A 19,889-nucleotide genomic window follows, 5' to 3' on the forward strand; every position below is an offset into this window, starting at 1 on the left:
AGCGACACATCTCCGATCTCGCTCGTTATACATTGTTCTCCTATTGTTCTTGGAATCTGTATACAACTGGCCAACTAGTAGATGATTTACAACAAAAAAGAAAACCGGTTTTAATCAAATGGAAATGGAATCATGCCGTCTTTTCTAGGGTGACCATTTTATCATTCCACCCTGTACTTGCGACGAAATTTCCCTTCGACGATGTCGTCGGTGCATCTTATTTTATTTAATTGTAAATTTTTTCCTCTTCGCCCATCCCTTGCAGCACTGAAGGCTGATCTTGAAGTGTCTCACCGATCATGGTACGAAGCCGGTACTGACCGCCTCGGTATCCACTTCTTTGCTATGGTCAGCTGATTTTCGTACTAATTCACGTGTGCCTCGATTCTGATGCAGAATTTTTAATTGGCAATATATCTATCTATCTATCTATCTATCTATCTATAAAAGTGAACGTGTCTGTCTGTGTACATTTCCATACGCAATAACTCTGTCAATTTTTAGTCTACAGATTCGAGATTTGATATACAGAGTACTGAGATTTGGGAAAATCTTTGTGATCGAGGGTCGGCCAGAAATTTGGCTGTTAACGAGTCAAAGTTCAACAATTTGACCTTTGAGAACTCTACCAAACTCCTCCAGCAAGTTTGGGTCTAAACACTTGAAATTTTAGATATAGGTTCCTTGGACATGGATCTAACTTAATAACTTGATTTGAGCCCAAAACAAAAAATGTGAAGGGGTCATAATAGGGGTCAAAGTTAAAAAAATTTTTTTTTTTTTTTTGCTCAACATACACCTCCAAACACCCGGGCAACGCCGGGATGAAATGCTAGTCTATCTATAAAAGTGAACGTGTGTCTGTCTGTGTCTGTCTGTGTCTGTCTGTGTACATTTCTCTACGCAATAACTCAATTTTAAGTCTACAGACTCGAGATTTGATATACTGGGTACTGAGATTTGGGAAAATCTTTGTAATCTATTTTCGGCACGAAGCTTGGCTATTAACGAGTCAAAGTTCAATGATTTGACCTTTGAGAACTCTACAAAACTTCTCCGACAATTTCGGGTCTAAACACTTGAAATTTTAGATACAGGTTCCTTGGACATGGATCTAACTTAATAACTTGATTTGAGCCCAAAACAATAAATGTTAAGGGGTCATAATAGGGGTCAAAGTTTAAACAAAATTTACCTCTGTGGTCTCTACCATATTGCTAAGACAATTTCCGGTCTAAACATTTGAAATTTTACATAAAGAGTATTCAGAGATAGGACAAGCTTTTTAATCAGTTTGGGTTGAAAAGTTTTAGTTACAAATATATAAATGTATGTATGTATGTATGTATGTATGTATGTATGTATGTCTGCCTAAAACTTTCGACAGAGGCGACGGATTTTTACAAGATCAGTATCGTTTTGAAGTTCGACCTTTCAGACGACAAATATAGAAAAATTGGCTAAAAACATTAATATCTTCATCTTCAACTGGGCACTTTTCTACATAGGTGGTCGCTTTTTCGCCGATGCTTTTGAAAGTCACCCTCTCCTTTCGATTGTCTAGCCTTAATTTAAACATACATAACTTCCGGTTTGTCGGTGGTCGTAACAGCAAAGACGACAGGATTTTTACCCGTTCTTTTCCTCTTTCACGGTACGGGTTCGAGCCTGCCTTCCTACTACCACTTTTTTTTTTTTTGCTCAACATACACATTCAAACACCTGGGCCACGCTGGGCTGAAATGCTCGTATATATATATATATATATATATATATATATATATGATTGTTGAGCTGGATTAAATCCGACGATATGAAATAAAATGGAGGTGGAAGGACCTGGATACTCAACGTTTCGCCCGATTTATGCGGGCTTCTTCAAGAGGGATGGTCATTGACGAGAGAGTCGGAGGATTGGGGCTATATATAATGATGGGGGAGAGCAGCGTGTTTTCCTTATGTAAATTAGATGTCATATATACATGTATATACATTTTATGAGAGAAGAACTAATTAGAGTAAACTAGTGTAGTGGATTACGTCTAAAAGATAAAATATCGTAGAGATTAAAAATTGTGTTTGGAAATATAGCGGTGATAGATTAAATAAATAAAATGACACGAGATTACGAAAGAATCGTTTTTTTTTTTTTTTTTTTTTTAAATTAGAAATAATGGAATTGGGATAAAATAGCGCAGTAACTTAAAAGATGGTATCTAAAAATAAGAATAGGAGGTGATAAAATGGAGTCTAAAAATAGATAATGATAAAATACAGTAAATAAGTAAAATAAAAATAAAATTAAGTGAAATTACGAATTTTTTTTTTTTTTTTTTTTTTTTTTTTCGCGTTTAACCGGTGTCTAAGTTGTTTTCTTTGATAATTATTTTCGACAGAAAGGGAGCAACGTGGAAAAAACCTTTTCTTTGCTTAATTATTTTGCTGGAATGAGAGATTATAGCTGACTCAATTAAACGTCGTGTGGATCTGTTATGTATGTGTTTAAGGAAAGTTGCTTTGTTAAAATCAAAATGGTGGTCGTTTTCCATGATGTGACAAAATATGGCGTTGAGTGTATTGTTGTTTTTTACATCTCTTTTGTGTTCATATATTCTTTTATTTAAATTACGTTGAGTTTCTCCTACGTATATTTTTCCACAATCAAGGCAGGGTATGGAATATATTCCGGCTTTGGTGTTAATGTTGGTGTTAGTTATAATTTTACGTGTTAGATCCCTAATTGTTAAAGAGTTTAGTTTTGTTATTTGAATGCCTGTCTTATTTAGGTTCTTATATATTGTGTCGTTGTTTTTATTAGTTGGTAATGTTAATTGTCTGTTGTGTATCTGGCTATTTAAGGAATGTTCTCGGTTTCGGTAAATTTTTAGTGCTTTTCTTTTTGTATTTGCCAAAAAATGTTGAGGGTATTGCAAGTTCATGAATGTACGTTCGATATACTCAAATTCTTCCACGATGTATTCTTCACTACATATTCTCAGGGCCCTAAGAAAAAATCCTATTAGAATACCTCTTTTTACTTTATCATCGTGATGAGAGTAAAAGTGTATGTAATCATTTTTATTTGTGACTTTCCGATGGACTTTAAAACTTAGATGATCATTGTTATTTATGATGTTGATGTCCAGAAAAGGTATGGAGTTGTTATTTTCTCTTTCATACGTATAATTAATAGTGGGTTCAATCTTAATATATCCATAATATTATCGTCTCACCTGCTGACAAAGGTGGGGGGATTGTAATAATGGAAACAACTGAATACAAAAATAAAATACTTCAACTATTACAAGATAAACACACATATGAAAAAACTACCTCCGAAATAATACATAAAGAAATTGACAAATTTAACAAATCTTACAAGAAATTAATACATAATGATAAAATATGGACTACCTATATAGAATACCATCCTAAAATCCCGACCTTATATGGTTTACCCAAAACACATAAAAATAATAATCCAATACGCCCAATCATCTCTGGCATTGGCAGTGCCACCCATAAGATAGCACGAGCGATCACAAAACTCCTAACGCCATTATTGGGCACAATTAGCAATTCCCATATAAGAAACTCTGGCGACCTTCTTAATAAGATAAAAAACATAGATATGAAAAATAAAACCATGAATAGTCTCGATATAGAATCTTTATACACCAATATCCCTACCAAGAAATGTCTCAACCTTCTTTCAAAACACTTAAATAAAATAAAAATTAAATTACCTTTGCCGATAGATAATATAATTAAAATTATAAGTATATGCATTGACATGACATATTTCACATTCGATGGACTCTGCTATAAACAAAAATTTGGACTGCCCATGGGTAACCCTCTAAGTGGGGTTTTGGCATGTCTATTTTTAGAATTCATCGAAACCGGACCCATGAAATATAAATTGCCCAAGGGTACCTCCTACTATAGATATATTGATGATATTTTAATTTTTCTCCCTATATCTTCCAAAATAGAGAATATCACTGATAAATTAAACAAGATTGAACCCACTATTAATTATACGTATGAAAGAGAAAATAACAACTCCATACCTTTTCTGGACATCAACATCATAAATAACAATGATCATCTAAGTTTTAAAGTCCATCGGAAAGTCACAAATAAAAATGATTACATACACTTTTACTCTCATCACGATGATAAAGTAAAAAGAGGTATTCTAATAGGATTTTTTCTTAGGGCCCTGAGAATATGTAGTGAAGAATACATCGTGGAAGAATTTGAGTATATCGAACGTACATTCATGAACTTGCAATACCCTCAACATTTTTTGGCAAATACAAAAAGAAAAGCACTAAAAATTTACCGAAACCGAGAACATTCCTTAAATAGCCAGATACACAACAGACAATTAACATTACCAACTAATAAAAACAACGACACAATATATAAGAACCTAAATAAGACAGGCATTCAAATAACAAAACTAAACTCTTTAACAATTAGGGATCTAACACGTAAAATTATAACTAACACCAACATTAACACCAAAGCCGGAATATATTCCATACCCTGCCTTGATTGTGGAAAAATATACGTAGGAGAAACTCAACGTAATTTAAATAAAAGAATGTATGAACACAAAAGAGATGTAAAAAACAACAATACACTCAACGCCATATTTTGTCACATCATGGAAAACGACCACCATTTTGATTTTAACAAAGCAACTTTCCTTAAACACATACATAACAGATCCACACGACGTTTAATTGAGTCAGCTATAATCTCTCATTCCAGCAAAATAATTAAGCAAAGAAAAGGTTTTTTCCACGTTGCTCCCTTTCTGTCGAAAATAATTATCAAAGAAAACAACTTAGACACCGGTTAAACGCGAAAAAAAAAAAAAAAAAAAAAAAAAAAAAATTCGTAATTTCACTTAATTTTATTTTTATTTTACTTATTTACTGTATTTTATCATTATCTATTTTTAGACTCCATTTTATCACCTCCTATTCTTATTTTTAGATACCATCTTTTAAGTTACTGCTCTATTTTATCCCAATTCCATTATTTCTAATTTAAAAAAAAAAAAAAAAAAAAAAAAAACGATTCTTTCGTAATCTCGTGTCATTTTATTTATTTAATCTATCACCGCTATATTTCCAAACACAATTTTTAATCTCTACGATATTTTATCTTTTAGACGTAATCCACTACACTAGTTTACTCTAATTAGTTCTTCTCTCATAAAATGTATATACATGTATATATGACATCTAATTTACATAAGGAAAACACGCTGCTCTCCCCCATCATTATATATAGCCCCAATCCTCCGACTCTCTCGTCAATGACCATCCCTCTTGAAGAAGCCCGCATAAATCGGGCGAAACGTTGAGTATCCAGGTCCTTCCACCTCCATTTTATTTCATATATATATATATATATATATATATATATATATATATATATATATATATATATATATATATAAGTGAAATTGCCTCTCTGTGTGTCTGTGTGTGTACATTTCTCTACCAAACTACTCTGTCAATTTTCAGTCTACAGACTCGAGATTTTACATAAGGGGTATTGAGATTTGAGAAAAATATTTTAAATCGGGGTTCTGTCAGAAATTTGGCCGTCAAGTGGTCAACGTTTAACGATTTGACCTCTGAAAACTCTACCAAACCCCTTCGCCAATTTTGGGTCTAAACCCTTGAAATTTTAGATGTAGGTTAATTGGACATGGATCAAACTTTTTTTTATGTGATTTAAGCCCAGAACAATGTATGTTAAGTGATCAAAATTAGAGTCAAAGTTTAAAAAAAAATTGACCTCTACGGTCTCTATCAAATTACTCCACCAATTTTTGTTCTCAACATTTGAAATTTTACATAATGTGTATTCAGACAAAAGGAAAGCTTTTTAATCGGTTTTTGGCCAATAATTTGGCTGCCAAGGAGTCAAAGTTCAAAAGATTTGTGCCTTATATAGCAAACTATTCTGACAAATTGTGGTCTAAACATTTGAAATTTTACATAAAAGGTTTTCAGACAGACAGCAAGCCTTTTAATCAGTTTTTGGACGAAAATTTGTCTGCCAAGAGGTAAACGTTTAAAGAATTGACCTTTGCTGACTCTACCAAACTTCTTCGCCAATTTTGGGTCTAAACACTTGAAATTTTAGATGTAGGTTACCTGGACATGAGCCAAACTTTTATATATATATATAGATATGCGCATAAAATTATGTACAGTACATAGGGCCCGAGCAATGCCGGGCTGAACTGCTAGTATAAATATACATTTATCAAGAGGAAGTCTCGCAATAAAGACAACACGTTGATGAACACATAACTCGGTTTGTTGAATTTTATTTTTATTTTTCGTCAGAATAGTATCTCCATTAGTCTCATACGGTTTATGTTTCTCTTTCACGCCACCCACCCGGCCCTGTCGGTGGGGCATTAGAATACGCCGACTGCCCCCCTGCAGAGGGTAAAAGTCCCTCAATGGGGGTCCTGGATATGACCTAAAACTATATCCAGTGGTGAGGCACCAGCTTGTGGGCTTTGGGGAGTGTGGAGCCACCCTTTAATTACCATTGCTCCCAGGTCCACTCTGACCTGGAGTGGTAGTACCTGTTAGGGTCCCAACTATGGGTTAAATAGAAACCGACGTGAAAACAACAAATATATTCTATTAAAAAAAATTTTCTTCAAAATCTTTGGATTCGGCATTAAATAATCCGAAAAGGGTTGATATGGCGTAAAACAAAACCAACCAACGCCACCCACCCTTTCTTTGTCTTTCTGTCTATCTGTTTGTCTCTGTCTCTTTATATACGTGAGTGTACATTTTTTTTATTCCGCTTGTGTTCTGTTATTGTTGTTGTCCCCGTCATCATTCTTCATTCCAAACATGTCAACGCTGTCTTCCGTCAATCAATAAACATTTCGACGTTAGTTGACGTGTTTTCATGTTTTTTAAAAAATATTTTATTTATTTTTTTTGTGTGTGTTTGTGTTGCGTGTGTGTGTGTTGTGTGTGTGTGTTGTGTGTGTGTGTGTGTTGTGTGTGTGTGTGCGTGTTGTGTGTGTGTGTGCGTGTTGTGTGTGTGTGTTGTGTGTTGTGTGTTGTGTGTGTGTTGTTTGTGTTGTGTGTGTGTTGTTTGTGTTGTGTGTGTGTGTGTTGTGTGTGTGTGCGTTGTTTGTGTTGCGTGTGTGTGTGTGTGTGTGTGTGTGTGTTTTTATCTGACCATGATGAAACAGACAAGAATAAACGCACTGTCCGTTTGCTGTGTCGCCCCTCGGTACAGGCGAGGGTTCACTTTGAGTTGTCGAATGACAATTTTGGTAAATCGTGTCAAAAGGTCAATGCCAAACCTTTTGTGAAGGTTTAGATTGATTTGGAGCTGGGTGGGTATATTCATATGGTGCGTGTGCGTGTGATTGTGTGCATGTGTGCATGTGTGTGCATGTGTGTGTATGTGTGTGTATGCGGGATTCACGATTCCCACCCGCAAATAGAATCCTTTCAAACCGACCAAAATTTTTCCAAAACTTTTGTTTACCTTAAACAAGGCACATTGCACTTGAAGTCTAAGGTGCTATTTTTGAATTTGGAGTAATACCCATAGGGGTCACAATAAGTGATCGGTTTTGCAGCAATACGTTTTCTCGCATTACATGTAAATTTCTGCATGTTAGTACAACCAGGGAAAAAGGGGGCAACTCTAAAAAAAAAAAAAAAAAAAAAAAAATTCCAAGAATAGAAGTTCGAGAAAAGAAGCTATCAGAAGCGAATGCCTTTTGTCAACTGGGAACTTCAAAAATGAAGAGGTGTGATTTTGCTGATTGTCAGGTTGCTCGGGTGTATTTACATCTAGGGGAGCACTAGAGCAAAAAATTAATCAAAAATTTCATTGAAGTATTTGTAAAATAATACTCCAAGCATAACCTAATCGTGGCGTTCTAGAGATATAGGATACTGGTAGACGTGAGAAATTTTACTTTCTTTGCAGCTGACTTGGTAGTATTATCTATGTATTTCTTTTAATTAATGTTAACTCCACTAGATTACGAAGTTGATATGGAATTGTGACGTCATTTTTAGAGATTGTTACTCATGCTCTGAGTGTAACGGCTGTTATAGATATATATGGAATGAATGGATGCAAAACGATTTGATGCTTTTTGAAAATGAGGTTTTATCCTCGAAATATCTGAAACACATATTCATTAGAGATGTAACCCAATCAACCGTATTATTAGGTTGGTGCAAAAATAATATCTTTTTTTGACATTCAACTTCATGCCCCCCCCCCAAAAAAAACGACATTACTTTTGCACAAATGTAATATAACTGTTTACATGCCCTGTTAATAGAATGCTCGTTTTGTTAATAAACCAAATATTATCTAAGAATTCTAGGTATTCTTTGATTGCGCTGCAATGTGATACTGTGTTCGATTAGTTTCGTGCCCCCCCTCGCCAATCTTTCACGAAAAACACCCGTCTAGCTGAATCCACTGTGAAAAATTTCCCCCACTCTATATCTGTGCCTAAATAAAAACGCGGATTCCATGAACAAAGCTTCTTTCTTAGAACTGCACGCCTGTGGAACTCTGTTCCGTCTGCCTGCTTCCCACCGGACTACAACTTGGATGTCTTCAAGTCCAACGTTAACAAATTCCTAATGAACCGCCCCCTTAAGTAAACACTTCATCAAATCTCCACACTAACGTAATGTACTTGCAATAACCCTTATCCCTGAGTGGCTTCCGGGCCTTGATAAGAGGTGATCACTGTGTAAAAAAAAAAGTGCTGGGGAAAAAGAACAAAGGAAGCAACAAAAGGATTGATCAAGAGACAATAGGTAAAAACAAAATTTACTTTCAGTGTCATTGGTTAGGGTTAGGGTTAGGGTTAGGGTTTCAGTGTCATTGGTGGGGTCTTCAAAGTAAGTGCTTATTTCCAAGGAGTTTCAAAACCGGAAGTCCTTTGGAAATCGTCCTTGTAATATCATAACAAATTTTATCTCACTCCTTCCATTCCCTCTTACAGCATTTAAAAAATAATTTTTTTTTTACTAGTATTCACCCCAAATAAAGCAAATTACCACTGAGACATAAAGGGATACTGTGAATAAATGACCATGCCTATAGGAACATTCTGAGTAAGGAGTTGAGCAGCGAAATATCTGTTCACATTACACTTAAAATTCTGCATGCTAGTACAGTCAAGGAAGCAGGATGCAGGGAGGGAATTTCAAAGTCTAGCAGTTTGAGGGAAGAAACTTTTAGAGTCGAAGGCTATCCGCCAGTTGGGGACCTTTAGAGTGAAGGTGTGGGATTTTGCTGCTTGTTGGGTCAATCTTTTAACATTCACCCTTAATTCAACGCAGATGTCCTTTCTCCCACCACATTTCATGTATCATCATAAATATTTAATATTTAGCAAGGAATTTGTTCATAACACAGACAAAGAGAAATAAGGATAGAGTTTAAATAAGGGTGTGACGAATGGCGATAGCAAAAGGACTGAACAATGGACTAAGAATAGTACAATAGGAACGACACTTAACGGAAAGGGGAGCAGTTGGACGTTTAGTTAGTTAAGGCCTGAACTCCGATGTGGGTTGTTGGATTTTGGATGGGGTAGAGAACAGTTTGTCGCTTACAGGTAGATAGGGGAGATGAACTAGCGGCAATAGATTCACCCAGCCCTGACAGGACGTATGTTAGCCTTAGCGCTTAGAGGGTTTATGTGGACACACACACACGCACACCCATAGTCCGTTACGAACCACATAGTTATGTAACACATTCGTTATTGAACACATTTGATGCGTAACACTGTGACACTATGTTTGACTGAGATCGTTTAGTGCTGGGAGAGGAAAGTAAAGAACAAAAAGAAAAAGATAGATGAGAAAAGACAAGGAAGTAGGTTTAGAGAGTAATAAAAGAACTTATCAATAGACAGGACGTATGTTAGCCTTAGCGCGTAGAGGGTTTATGAGGACCCCCCCCCACACACACACATGTCCAACCGACATATATGTGAAGCATCGGTACCTGTATTTTTCCTGTGTTGGGTTTTGTTTTATTTCGGTTCTTGTGAATCCGTGCGTTTCCATCGACGATCGCCAGTGAGAAAATGATTATACAGTAATAAAAAGATGCACGAAAAATGTTGGAGTCGATGACCTGTCGGTGGGGCTACGTGATGTCATAGCAAAACTAGTCGCACATTTGCTAAGTGTTGAAAGAAGTACGTTCACTTGTTGGTGTGAGAGTTAAGAGAGAGAAAAAGAGAGAGGGGGTGAGAGAGAAAAAGAGAGAGGGGGTGAGAGAGAAAGACAGAAGGGGTACACAGGGAAAAAGAAAATGGAAAGAGAAAGAGAGATGGCGAGAAAGAGAAAGAGAGAGAGAGAGGGACAGAGAAAGATAAGGATAGAGAGAAAGAGAAATGGTGCGAGAGAGAAAGAGAGAGAAGGACAAAGAAAAAAAGGGAGAGAGGAAGAAGACGGTGAGAGAGAAATATATATATATATATATATATATAGAGAGAGAGAGAGAGAGAGAGAGAAAAGAGGAATTGAGGCGTTAACACATTTCTTCCATAAGCGTAGAACGAGAACCATCGATAATCGCTCAAAAATCGAAAATTAAACAAAATACTCGTAAAGCATTACATATTCGCTTGATTGATGCCTTTCTGCCATTATTTATTTAATTTAGTTTTTTTTTTGTAGCAGTTCTCGTGCAATGCGTATTGCAATCCACGTAGGTAGAAAAATAACTTATCCTGCCTTTGGTAACAAGTATTTGGGGAATTGTGCAGTGAAGCCAATCAAAAAAAAAAAAAAAATGTTTTCATAGCCAATAAAAATCACCTTATTCATGAACTTGGTTCCTTTTTTGTGTTATAAAGTAGTTTTAAATGCTCTTTAAATATTTTACCAGTTCGTAGCCAACAACATGGCCGCCAAAGTTCTTGCTAATAGGAAACAATGAAGAACTATGGCAGCCATGTTGTTGGTTAACAACTCGTCAAAAGTGAATATCTAAGATGAAATAAGAGCATGTAAAACTACTTTAAAAGACAAAAATATGAGCCAGGTAGGTAGAAGCCTAACTTATCTTGCCTTTGGTAACATTTATTTCTTGTGTATTTAATTTTTTGGCCATTTTTCGTGTGTTCGTTTCATTGTACGATCCTCGTTATTTGTTGTCTATTTGTTTGCTGGCCTAGTTTGCTTTCTTTTGTTGATTACAGGTAAAAAAAATACACCTGTTTTTTATAGTAGCTACGCGCTTAGGCGGATTAAAAACAAGGCTGGCTTTGTTTTTTAAATCGTTGAGCGTCGATTAAGTTTGGTGTGTGTGTGTGTGTGTGTGTGTGTGTGTGTGTGACTCATTCTTTCGCTCGCGCCACAGATGTGACACATATAATTCCGATGAGTCACCTGACGTTGGACATGTTGGCTTTATAATTTCTATGACCTTCTGTTCGTCGTTGTACACGTCGTCATCGTGGTAAAGCGACTGGACTCGTCGAGTGTGTGTGTGTGTGTGTGTGTGTGTGTGTGTGTACCGCACACACACACACACACACACACACACACACACACACACACACACACACACACACACACTCCCGCCCCCACCAACCAGCACCACTACCCAAGGCCAGCTGTTCAAACAACACATCGTTACGTACGCTTACAGTTGGCTGACGACGTGGTATTGCTTAGTGACCAAAAGAGTTGCGTCTTAGCCAAATGATACGATCTTAGAAAAATACGAAACGACCCCAGTTTTTAGGGTTAGGGTTAGGGTAAATGTTGGCGCATTTCCAGTTTTACCTCCGTATTAAAAAATCAAGGTCTGCGTGTGTATCTATTTCATTTATTTATTTATATATATATTTTTTTACTGACGTTCACCCCTAATGAGGCATCTCGCCACTTGAACGTAAGGGACTACTATTTTGGACCATGCTTAGGAATGATTAACAAGATGTTGGTTTACATTACATTTAATATTCTGCACAACAGCAGATTCAGGGAAGATGGCAGCATGAATTGAATTCTAAAGTCTAGCCGTTCGAAGAAATTATTAGAATAGAAAGCTTTTCTGGTATCTAAGGACCTCAATAGTGAAGGGGTGTGATTTTGTTGTTAAATGGGTTTGTCGGGGATATGCACGTCGAGGGGGCACAATGAATGGCACACCCAGGTTGTCAGTCCGTGTCGTTATCCACTTAGCCACCGTAACTTCCCTACTGCTGAGTCTTTAACAAGGTTTCATCAAGTACCATTTGGTATGACTCGATCAACGATTGAACCCACTCTCTCGGCCCATTTAATTAACACCCTAACCATAATACAGATGGGTTGATGATATGTCTGTAAAAAAATAGTGTTGGGACGATTTTTTAAAAACTCACCTTCACCCCATAGGAAGGCATATCACCACTTGGATGTAAGGGCTACAATTTGGGACCATGCCTAGGAAAGGTTAACAAGATGTTTGTTTACATTACATTTAAACTTCTGCATATCAATACAGTCAGGGAAGCAGGTAGCAGGAAGGGAATTCCAAAGTCTAGCTGTTCGAGGAAAGAAACTATCAGAGTAGGAAGCTTTCTGGCATTTAGAGACCTTAACAGTGAAGGGGTGTGATTTTGTTGCTAATCTGGTTTGTCATGGATATGTACGCCGAGGGGGCACAAGTGCAATGAGTTCATCAGAGCACATTCAATTAAAATATTTATAAAACAGGCATAGTAATGCAACATTGCAGCGATGGGACAGTGGTTGGAGTTTAGTTGACAGTCCGGAACCTATTAGATTGAAGACTCTTTTTTGGACCCTATCCCAGAATGCATATTGTTTTGTTCATTGTTGCAACCGGAAGTAAAAATATGTCCTTTTGGGTACAACTACACTATAATAGCGAAATTCGATTTTTTTAATATTGAATTTTAAGGTAAGCCAATGGTCTCTACTTAATTGTCATGTTACATTAATGAATACATCCAAAAATTACGAAAAACGATAAGATAGAAAAAAATTATTAAAGAAAACATTTTGTTTGGTGAAAATTAGCGAAAATAAAATAGCTGTGCTAAAAAAATACAGGAAAGTCCCAATGAGAGGTAAATATCGTATAACCATTGCCATTTTTTAAATACTATGAAAGGATTGAAAACGGTTAATAGAATGAACATGGTTTGGTTACTTAGGGTAGCGGATAGAAAAATATTTGTTGCAATTGGACTTGAAGATGGCTATGTTGTAATCTGCAGAGAAGTTGTCGATGTCTCTGTCTGTGCATATGACCCATTTCGTTTAGTAGAAAGTTTATGAAGCAAATAACTAGTTAAGATAACATTAGTCCTCTCTCCAAACAAACTCTTTAAGAAAACTCAGTGAACGTCTCCTTTTTGTCATTTTTGCATGAAAGGCGTTAAAATACCATATATAAATGTATCTGTGTGTATAAAGAAATTTCTAAGTTTGCTATATCTCTACATGCAACGCGTGGGTGCGCGTGTTAAAATGTAACGACAATATTGAAGAAGATTATGTTACATCATCGGTTATCAAGGTCAAAAAGCCACTCGAGAATAAGGGTTAGTGAGGCTATCGGCTGAATGATGAACAATACCGTGAAAGGATTAAAAACGATGAATAGAATGGACAAGGTTTGGTTACCTAAGATGGTGAATAGAAAAGTATTTGTTGCTATTTGACTTGAAGACGACCATGTTGAAGCAGTCTCAGGGTAACATGTTCCATATTTTCAGATCAGTTCTTTCTTGGAGAGCTTACGAACAAAGCACGGCCAACAATGTAGAATAATGTAGGGTGTCTTTGATGTCTGTCCATCTGCGTCACTCATTTCAATAAGTAGAAAATTAAGTTTAAGAAGTAAATAATTATAATGGCGATGATGGTGGTGGTGGTGGTGGTGGTGGTGGTGGTGGTGTTGCTGTTGTCGTTATTGTCGTTGAGCATCATTCATTCATTTTGTACGAATCAGATGGTTATTGTTGGCATTTGTTTCGCCAGCATCATTCTAGTTGGAATTTTTTTCTAGAAATACGGTAGGGACCACGTGATATTTGAGACAGGAAGAAGAGGTCAAGTGCCGTAGACTATGGAAATTATAAGGAACTGTCTTGATGTCCATCTTGGTCAAATAGTCTGTGACAAGGATGGAGTTGTGGACCGCACAATTGGGACAAACATTATGCAAACCTTCTTCATCTTCAGTTACTTGCGAATAATTATGTGCACAGTTCCCACACTGACATCAAACTGTGTACTTATTGCCATTATAGACACACAACAGTTCTTAACCATGAAATTCTTTATTTGGCCAATCAACTCTGGTGTTCTACATTTCTTAATCCTCCTACAACTCTCGTCATCCCTCACAGACTTCCTGCCGTCCTTGAATCTCTTATGCCACTCACAAACTGATGCTCGATTCATGATGCAAGATGGTCTAAAAGCAGTCTGAAGCATTCCATACGATTCTGTAACATTTTTTCCCCAGTTTAAAACAGAATTTTACTGCACATCGTTCTTCTAAAGTCTCCTCATGCCCAGATTGCATTTTTGAAGTTCATCAGCTATCACAATTAGGTTTTAGTAGGGTTGATTCCAATTCCTGATGTAACAGTTCATTTGAACCTGAAATCATAAATTTGATCAGCCATTTCACAAGATGTGTAGCAATAACATATTGAATTTTAAAAAGTCTACAACAATTTGAAATGTTTGTTCAATACAATGTCTGGAAACTTATTGAAGATGTCTGGTATAACATTATTTTTAAGGCAATCTAAAAAGTTAAGAAAGAGAGCAACAAATGGATAGGTAAATAATTAAAAATTAAAAATGAATCGGGATCAGTAATTGTATTGGAACCAGGAATTTAGAACGCAGTCAATCATCTATAATAAAAATCGCACCTGTCTGTTTAAATGTATGTATGTATGTATGTATGCATGTATGCATGTATGTATGTATGTATGTATGCATGTATGTATGTATGTATGCATGTATGTATGCATGCATGTATGTATGTATGTATGCATGCATGTATGCATGTATGCATGTATGTATGTATGTATGTATATATGTATGCATGTATGTATGTATGTATATATGCATGCATGTATGTATGTATGTATGCATGTATGTATGCATGTATGTATGTATGCATGTATGCATGTATGTATGTATGTATGTATGTATGTGTGTATGTATGTCTGCCTAAAACTTTCGACAGAAGCGACGGATTTTCATGAGATCGATATCGTTTCGAAGCTCAGCCTTCGGATGACAAATATCGAAAAATTGGTTGAAAACATTAATTCTTTCACCCTCAACTGGACACTTTTCTACAGGAAGGGGTAACTTTTTTGCCGATATTTTCGAAAGTTATCCCTTCTTTTCGAGTGACTAGCCTTAATTTAAATCTTAGCCACTTCCGGTATGGCGATAGACGCAACAGCAAAGACGTCATTTTTTTTCATATTCTTCTCTCGTTTGTGGTATGGGTTCGAGTCTGCAGTCCTACTTCCAGTTTTTTTTTCTCTCAACACAAACCTATAAACGCCTGGGCAACGCCGGGCACCCAGGCTAAGGTTATTGGGATCAATAAAAATTTGGAATCATCTCATCACTAATATAGCGATTTTGATATTCATTTTTTGTGGGGGGTGGGGTTGTTACACTTTTAGTCATTGCTTATTCAAGTGTGCTTTACATGTATTTAATCCAGTCGATGCAAAAATTGTTTAATTGTGAACAAATTTAATCGTCTAAAATCGATTGGGAAAACGATTGATTTTGTCCGACTCAATAATCTTTAAATTTTTTCTTCCCTTTTTTTTTTTTTTTTTTTTAAATTGTTATTTGCTTTGAAACAGCTGCCAGATCTCCTGGGTGCTTCACATCTGTTGAACGGCAAACAAACAAACAAAATCAACAAACAAACACGTCAAAAAAAAAAAAAGAAAAAATGGGTTTCTTCAGTTCAATGATTCAACAATAAAAACGACTGGCTTTAAAAATTAACACAATTTTTTGTTTTTGAATTTTTTTAGATGAACATTGATACGAGACGTCTTCAATAATTGTTCAGACTTATTTTGTATAGGCAGTTTTTTTGATAACTTGCATGGATACCCAGCGTTGCCAGGGTCGACATGAAGGTGTGTTTGGCCACACCTGCTATACTAAGAATATTGAGCAGTTTTTCATGATTATATGTGAACTCAATTGTTACCCCAACAAAAATTTCAAAAATAAAAGAACGAATGAAAACATGAAACTGTAATTCTCCCCCCCCCCGAAAAAAGCAGAAGTACGTGACAAACTCTCCACCAGATATTTCGGCAGAAAGGATACGAAGAGAAGCTATTCTCCGGATATTAAGTACCTTTTATGACTATATTCCAGTTTAAGCGAATTTCTTTTATGTTCCCTCAGTCTAGAAAGATTTATTATTACAGTGGAGTACCTATTATCTAAAGAATAGATAATAGACACCCCACAAACCGTTAAAATAAATTACCACGCAGCAACAATACACCCCCAATTGAACCCTAAAACATATACTAATTAAACTCAACACGATGTAAAAGACCATATACAATTTCATATATCATACTATATATAACAAGCTTCGCCTTTATTTATTTATTTAGAATTCAATAAAGCTTCCCCCAACATTCTACAATTACTCTTAATCTTCTTCGTCCTTAATGAACCCTACGCTAGACACCGCATCTTCCCCATGCTACCTAGCACCTTCTCTACTCTTCTGATGAGAAGCATTAGGCTTCGAAATGCTCTGGCATAAAGAGTCCCTTCTATCCCCCAAATTTTGCTTGTATTCCAGTATTCTATAAATGATCCATTCTATATCTACCAATATATAGTTTTGTGATTTTATTTCATACTCTTGTCGTCGTGTCGTATAAGCTCCAATTATAATTGTTGAGCTTGGCATTATCCAGATAAGTCTCCTCTTGTGGAATTGAACTTTCTCTTTTCCACTTACGCATTAAGCTATATATATATATATATATATATATATATATATATATATATATACTGTATTAACAAAACCCAGACTTCAAACAAGGAATTGGTAGCAACAAAAGTGTATTTCATTGTAAGTTACAATTGTTTCAAGACTGGTTGGACAATTTCAAACATTATGTCGTTCGAAAATCTTCACATAACCAGCCTTTCTTCAGACTTCTTTAATAAAAAAGACTTAACAATAGAACATTATTTAAAGAAATTTATATTTAAATAAGCTCTTGACAAAGGATGCGTCCAGGATAAATTAATAGGCTGCCGTTAAATTGTTTTTTAATAGATTTAAGTGGGATACTTACTTTATTCGAACGGAATCGAAAAAAAATAAAGAAAGAAAATCAAATGAGAATTAATGAGGTGAGTCAAAACTGCTTCTTCCATTAAAATAGGGATTATGAATTTTTTTTATGAATATATTCATATATATATGACAAATGCATTTTGGTGTCTGAAGAGTAGCTATTTTTAGAATAATTTTAATTGATATAATGTTTAAATTTGTCCAAATGTTTAAAAAACAATTGTAACACATGAGAAAATACACCATATTCTTATTTTATATCTTGTTGTCTTGATTTTTGCAAAATCGTTGATTTTATGAAATTATTTTTGTAAATAATAGCTTTACTTAAAATTTGAAATGCAATAGTCAAATACCATGGTTCAATTGTGCTCAAAATCGAAACATTCATTTCCAACGAGTCCTGTTTTATAAAAGAATCGACAGTTGATTTTATAGGGTGGGCCTTTCAACTTGTGTGGTAATAAAACTTTTCAAATGCACTTGTAATGTTAGGTTGTATGAAAGAGTCGCCCTGGTCAAAGTCGGATTTCAGTTTTTAATCAGACTTTTTCAATTATCAATTATCGATACTTATCAGACGCAATTAACTAAAAAATGAAAAAATGACAAGAACTTAGTTGCTCACCTAATATATATATATATATATATATATATATATATATATATATATATATATATACATATATATATATAGTACCAATAATAATTTATTTTTTTAAAGGGATCATCAGTTGTTTACCATGAACACTGTTTTGGGGATTTAAAAACAAAACAGTATATTACATCATTGATCCCCAGCAAAGTTGATCAAACACCACCTCCCTTAATCTTAAGAAGAAGACGTGTTACAAATATTAGATCTAGTTTCCTATTCTTAATTACTTTATCTAACCTATTCATGTTATAAAAATGAATTTCTTACCTGTGAGATTCATCTGTTTCCAAATTAAATATATATATATATATATATATATATATATATATATATATATATATATATATATATATATATATATATATTTACAGGGTGAACAGAAAGTCCTTGGACCATTTTTAGTTTTAAAATTAAATATTGTTAAAATCACTTTTTCTCTTTTCGAATAAAGTAAGTATTTAGTCTAACTATTGATCTAATTATTTTCAACTTTAAAATAATATTAAAATAATTTTGTTTAAACTTTCAGAAAAATGAGCAAATGAGAGGTCATAATTCAGCTTCATTGCGCGGGAAGGACAAACTCAGAGATTATTAAGCTCTTGAAAGTGGCTAAATCCACCGTGTACCATGTTGTGAACAGATTTAAGGAACTTGGTACATCTTAAGACCGTCCTAGGAGTGGAAGACCTCGTACTGCTCGAACAAAGAAGGTGATTAAAGCTGTCCGAGAGAGGGTAAGGAGGAACCCGAAGAGATCTGCAAGACAAATGGCTAAAGACATGAATGTGAGCGTGACCTCGATGAGAACCATCGTAAAAAACGATCTCCAGTTGTCCCTCTACAAGATGAGAAAGAGACAGTACCTCACACCTGCCCAAAAGCACAAGAGACTTGAAAGAGCAAAGCTTCTTCTTGGAGAACTGAAGGCTGGCACGGCAGAGCGAGAGATCGTTTTTTCTGATGAAAAACTCTTCACAATTGAAGCGACTGTTAACAATCAGAACGACAGAGTTTACGCAAAATCTTCAGCAGACATTGATGACTCCGTGAGAATAGTTTTCCGCCGAAAAAAGCCGTCTTCCCTCATGGTGTGGGCTGCAGTCTCCAAATCTTGGAAGTCGCCTCTGATTTTCGTGGAGCAGGGGGGTTAAGATCAACACAGATCGCTACATTAACGATATTTTGGTTCCAGCATTTGAAGAGATGAAGAAACACTTCAAAGATCAGCCTTTCACCTTCCAACAAGATGGAGCACCATCCCACACCTCCAGAAAAACTCAGGACTGGTGCCAACGTCATTTTCCAAGATTCTGGAGTAGGGAGATGTGGCCTCCTGCATCGCCTGATTTGAATCCCATGGATTTTTCGGTGTGGTTTTTGTTGGAGGCAAAGGTCTGTTCTGTTGCTCATCTAAGTGTTGATGCTTTGAAGACATCTCTTCTGAGTGAATGGGCTAAAATACCTCAGGAAACGCTGCGTGCCTCGGTTGGTAACTTCAGACAGAGAATTGAACGTCTAATCGAAAGGAAGGGACATCACATTGAAAATAAATAATTTGAATTTATTCTTGGTTTCCTAACTTATAATTTTCATTCATGTTTAATTTATATTTTTGTAATTTTCTATTAATAAACCACTTTTGAATTGGTCCAAGGACTTTCTGTTCACCCTGTATATATATATATATATATATATATATATATATATATATATATATATATATATATATATATAACAAATTTCTTAATGTTTTTTTCTTTTTTGTTGTTAAGTGAAAAGAAGTTTATATAAATTAATTTTATAAAAG

General features: G+C 35.4%; 1 protein-coding gene across 1 annotated transcript in view; it reads left to right on the forward strand.

Moving 5' to 3' along the window:
* LOC145261034 (uncharacterized) overlaps positions 1 to 19,646 on the forward strand; it is a 303,129-nt gene extending 283,483 nt beyond the window's left edge. Inside the window, exon 3 of the mRNA XM_080119179.1 lies at positions 18,609 to 19,646. Within this exon, the coding sequence (XP_079975305.1) occupies positions 18,850 to 19,233 (384 nt within the window). The 5' untranslated portion in view covers positions 18,609 to 18,849 and the 3' untranslated portion in view covers positions 19,234 to 19,646. The remainder of the gene's footprint in view (positions 1 to 18,608) is intronic.
* Positions 19,647 to 19,889: the final 243 nt, after the last annotated feature.

The sequence above is a fragment of the Euprymna scolopes genome, chromosome 37, assembly GCF_053919585.1.
Source record: "Euprymna scolopes isolate OS-2025 chromosome 37, ASM5391958v1, whole genome shotgun sequence".
NCBI lineage: Eukaryota > Metazoa > Mollusca > Cephalopoda > Sepiida > Sepiolidae > Euprymna > Euprymna scolopes.